The sequence below is a fragment of the Thamnophis elegans genome, chromosome 12 (assembly GCF_009769535.1).
Source record: "Thamnophis elegans isolate rThaEle1 chromosome 12, rThaEle1.pri, whole genome shotgun sequence".
In the NCBI taxonomy this organism is placed as follows: Eukaryota; Metazoa; Chordata; class Lepidosauria; order Squamata; family Colubridae; genus Thamnophis; species Thamnophis elegans.
In genome coordinates this window covers 2,502,192-2,504,053 of record NC_045552.1, presented here as the reverse complement: position 1 = coordinate 2,504,053, position 1,862 = coordinate 2,502,192, and the positions used below count along the sequence as shown (strand labels likewise).

At 62.5% G+C, this 1,862-nt stretch overlaps 1 protein-coding gene across 2 annotated transcripts in view; it reads left to right on the top strand.

Moving 5' to 3' along the window:
- The first annotated feature begins 396 nt into the window (after positions 1 to 396).
- Positions 397 to 1,862, top strand: part of ACTN4 (actinin alpha 4) — a 65,634-nt gene continuing 64,168 nt past the window's right edge. For both annotated transcript variants that reach the window (XM_032227369.1, XM_032227367.1), the window contains exon 1: positions 397 to 702. In XM_032227369.1, the coding sequence (XP_032083260.1) occupies positions 562 to 702 (141 nt within the window). In that variant the 5' untranslated portion in view covers positions 397 to 561. The remainder of the gene's footprint in view (positions 703 to 1,862) is intronic.

Here is a 1,862-nt window from a genome sequence, read left to right as displayed (position 1 = left end):
CCACGTCCATGAAGTGGGTCTACTTTGAAACTAACACTTAAAAAGCAAATCCATCCAAAAAAAAGGGGGGGGGCACAAACTTCCCCGGCCGCGTGGGGTGAAAAAAAAAAAATCGGAAGCCTCCGCGCACGCGCACTGGCACCGAGCGCAGCCTGAGGGACCGCGAAAAGGACGATGCCCGACGCTTTTTTTTTTTTTTGCATTCGCTCTTCCCGCTCGCGCGGTGGGGCTTCAGTTTGCGCCTGCGCGGAGCCGGGGACACGGAGCGCCTGCGCGGGAAAGCAAAGCCGGCCAGGATTGGTCGGCGGCGGGGCAAGAGCGGGCTTTCTTGTCTTCTCCCGTGGGGCGGGGCTTCTCCGGGCCGCCTGGGCGGGGCGGCGCAGGCGCAGCGGCCCCGCTGGGGCGCGTCGTCGTCAGTCGGTCCCGTGCAGCCGCCGCGCTCGGAGCTGAGCGCTCTTTCTCCGTCTGCCGCCCGTCTTCCCTCCGCCGCCGCCGCCGCCGCTTCTTTCTCGCCTCGAGTCCGAAGTCCCCCCCTTTCCCCTCCACGCGCCAGCGGAGAGCATGGTAGATTACCACACCGCCGGACAACCAGCCTATCAGTACGGAGGCAACGGCCCGGGCATCGGCGACTACATGGCTCAAGAGGACGACTGGGATCGGGATCTCCTGCTCGACCCGGCCTGGGAGAAGCAGCAGCGCAAGGTGAGGGCTGGGAGGGGAGGGGAGGAAACTGGAGAATCAAGAAGGCGAGGGCGCCTCTGGGCATGGGCAGAGTGCTGGCTCTGCTCGCAGGCAATGCAATTTGAGGAGGGGGGGGGAGCAGCTTCCAGTTAAGAGGGCGCCTCTGGGCATATGCAATGCAATGCAAGCCAATGCAATGGGTGTGTGTGTTGGGGGGGGAGCGGGGAATAGCCTCCAGCTGGAGAATCAGAAGGGAAGGGGCGCCTCTGGGCATGGGCAGAGTGCTGGCTCTGCTAGGAGGCAATGCAATTTGAGGAGGGGGGGAGCAGCTTCCAGTTAAGAGGGCGCCTCTGGGCATGGGCATATGCAATGCAAGCCAATGCAATGGGTGTGTGTGTTGGGGGGGAGCGGGGAATAGCCTCCAGCTGGAGAATCAGAAGGGAAGGGGCGCCTCTGGGCATGGGCAGAGTGCTGGCTCTGCTCGCAGGCAATGCAATTTGAGGAGGGGGGGGGAGCAGCTTCCAGTTAGAGGGCGCCTCTGGGCATATGCAATGCAATGCAAGCCAATGCAATGGGTGTGTGTGTTGGGGGGGAGCGGGGAATAGCCTCCAGCTGGAGAATCAGAAGGGAAGGGGCGCCTCTGGGCATGGGCAGAGTGCTGGCTCTGCTAGGAGGCAATGCAATTTGAGGAGGGGGGGGGAGCAGCTTCCAGTTAAGAGGGCGCCTCTGGGCATGGGCATATGCAATGCAAGCCAATGCAATGGGTGTGTGTGTTGGGGGGGGGAGCGGGGAATAGCCTCCAGCTGGAGAATCAGAAGGGAAGGGGCGCCTCTGGGCATGGGCAGAGTGCTGGCTCTGCTCGCAGGCAATGCAATTTGAGGAGGGGGGGGGAGCAGCTTCCAGTTAGAGGGCGCCTCTGGGCATATGCAATGCAATGCAAGCCAATGCAATGGGTGTGTGTGTTGGGGGGGGGAGCGGGGAATAGCCTCCAGCTGGAGAATCAGAAGGGAAGGGGCGCCTCTGGGCATGGGCAGAGTGCTGGCTCTGCTCGCAGGCAATGCAATTTGAGGAGGGGGGGGGGAGCAGCTTCCAGTTAGAGGGCGCCTCTGGGCATATGCAATGCAATGCAAGCCAATGCAATGGGTGTGTGTGTTGGGGGGGGGAGCGGGGAATAGCCTCCA